Source organism: Galendromus occidentalis, unplaced genomic scaffold (genome assembly GCF_000255335.2).
Source record: "Galendromus occidentalis unplaced genomic scaffold, Mocc_1.1 scf7180000076700, whole genome shotgun sequence".
Classification (NCBI taxonomy): Eukaryota; Metazoa; Arthropoda; class Arachnida; order Mesostigmata; family Phytoseiidae; genus Galendromus; species Galendromus occidentalis.
The window spans coordinates 1-2,223 of NW_003804689.1; the positions used below are offsets into that span (position 1 = coordinate 1).

Sequence of the window (2,223 nt, forward strand, 5' to 3'; positions counted from 1 at the left end):
GCTGATGTCTCAGAGGCTTTCGATTCTGCCAGTTCGGGAAGTTCCGCTCAATCTCAACCGTCTGAGACAAGTCCGGTCTCCCCGGCTACGCTTGCGGAGTCTCCATCTGCTGATCCAACTCCAGCAAGCCGAATTCAACCCGGTCGCGCTGCTAAAAAGCCGACCGATTACTCGGTTCTTGCCGGATTGCGTAGGCTCTGGCCGCAATCAAACTGAAGGGAGGAATGTTGTGTATAATCATACAACGACGAAGTCCTGTGTATTCTATATATAAGAGCAGACGCTATGGAATAAATCATTCTCTCAAGAGACATCGTCTGAGTCGCATCGGGAAGTGAAAACTGTCCACGTAGGGACACGTCAGTTTCGGCATTCTGAACTCCAATGGAATCGGCAGGATCAGCGAAAACGATTTCCCTCATTCTCGGCGACGGAGTTGATCGACCTTGACACAACACAAACCTCCAAGTCACCGCGGGAAATCCGTCAATCAAGATGCGTGCGGAGCACAAGTGTAAACACAGTCCACAGTCCAGGCATTCTTAGCTTAAAACGCTCTTGTTTAGTAACCTAGAACCATTAGATCGCAAGACCACGAGCGGTTCGAGAATCTCGTTCCCAACAACTTTCGAAACGATCGAATGCGAGTGACGAATCCCTACGTGGAACGTGCAAAGAGACATCCGGCGTGCACGTCATTCGGGTGTGAGGCGCATCAACGCAGAATTCTGAGAGCTTTTTCGGGAGCCAGGCATACTACTACGATACTCAAAAAAGTGTCGCGTCGACTCAAAGAAGGTTGGTTAAAGGCTGATTTCAAGGACCCGCTCCTTCGTCCGTTCGCTCAACAGGCTGAATCCTTGTGCTCGACGGCGGGTATCATCCTTTGTGGTGATCGAGTTGTTATTCCGACTTCTTTGCGAAGCTCGGTTCTCAAGAAGCTCCACGTAGCACACCCAGGCATCGTTCGTATGAAGGCTTTGGCGCGTTCACATTTTTACTGGCCGAACATGGCACCAGATATAGAGGGTTTGGTGAAGTCATGCAGTCATTGTGCACAAACCGCAGCGAGTCCCATCAAGGTTCCTCTCGCCCCATGGCCTGATCCAGGAAAACCGTGGGTTCGTGTCCATTTGGATTTCGCTGAACCGCAGAAGGGTAACTCTTTTATTGTGGTGGTGGATGCTTTCTCCAAGTACGTGGATGCTGCATTCTTGAAGCCTAGTACGAGCTACGAGCTCGTGAAATATCTGCACGTAGTTTTCCGTCTCTTCGGAACGCCAGAGACCATTGTTACGGACAACGGTCCGCAGTTTGTTTCTGCCGAGTTTGCTGAGCTTTGCAGCAGCTTCAACATCATTCATCTTCGGTCCTCTCCGTATCACCCTCAGAGCAACGGTCAAGCGGAAAAGATGGTCGGGACTTTGAAACGCTCTCTTGAATTTCCTGATGAGGCATCTCTCGATAAAGCGGTGGCTGCGTATAATTACACGCCAAACCAAGTGCTCGATGGGAAAACACCCGCCGAAATCTTTTTCGGTCGGAGTCTTCGTTCTCCGTTCGCCGTGTTTCGATCGCGTTCCGACGCAATTCCACAATGTGCGGAGAAATTCAAGGCGGTTTTCGACAAGCATTTCGGAGTTCGGTCCCGCTCTTTCGCCAGAGGGGAAGAAGTCGTGGTGGGCTTGAACAAGAAACGCAGAGTCCCGGCGGTCTTCATGGAGCGAGTAGGAAAAGCGATGGCTCATGTGGAAGTCAATGGGAAAGTCGTCAGGCGTCATCTGAATCAGTTATGGAAACGTCGAGTCCTGCCGGCTCAAGCAGAAGATGAAGAGGAATTCTTGCCCGGATCTCAGGAGGTCTTGCCAACCGCTGATGTCTCAGAGGCTTTCGATTCTGCCAGTTCGGGAAGTTCCGCTCAATCTCAACCGTCTGAGACAAGTCCGGTCTCCCCGGCTACGCTTGCGGAGTCTCCATCTGCTGATCCAACTCCAGCAAGCCGAATTCAACCCGGTCGCGCTGCTAAAAAGCCGACCGATTACTCGGTTCTTGCCGGATTGCGTAGGCTCTGGCCGCAATCAAACTGAAGGGAGGAATGTTGTGTATAATCATACAACGACGAAGTCCTGTGTATTCTATATATAAGAGCAGACGCTATGGAATAAATCATTCTCTCAAGAGACATCGTCTGAGTCGCATCGGGAAGTGAAAACTGTCCACGTA

The 2,223-nt window shown here is 50.9% G+C and overlaps 1 protein-coding gene across 1 annotated transcript; it reads left to right on the plus strand.

The window, feature by feature from the left end:
- Nucleotides 1–1,010: 1,010 nt before the first annotated feature.
- On the plus strand, nt 1,011–2,087 carry LOC100897819 (uncharacterized protein K02A2.6-like). Its single transcript, XM_003740030.1, has one exon. The coding sequence runs from the start codon at nt 1,011–1,013 to the stop codon at nt 2,085–2,087; it is 1,077 nt and encodes a 358-aa protein (XP_003740078.1).
- Nucleotides 2,088–2,223: the final 136 nt, after the last annotated feature.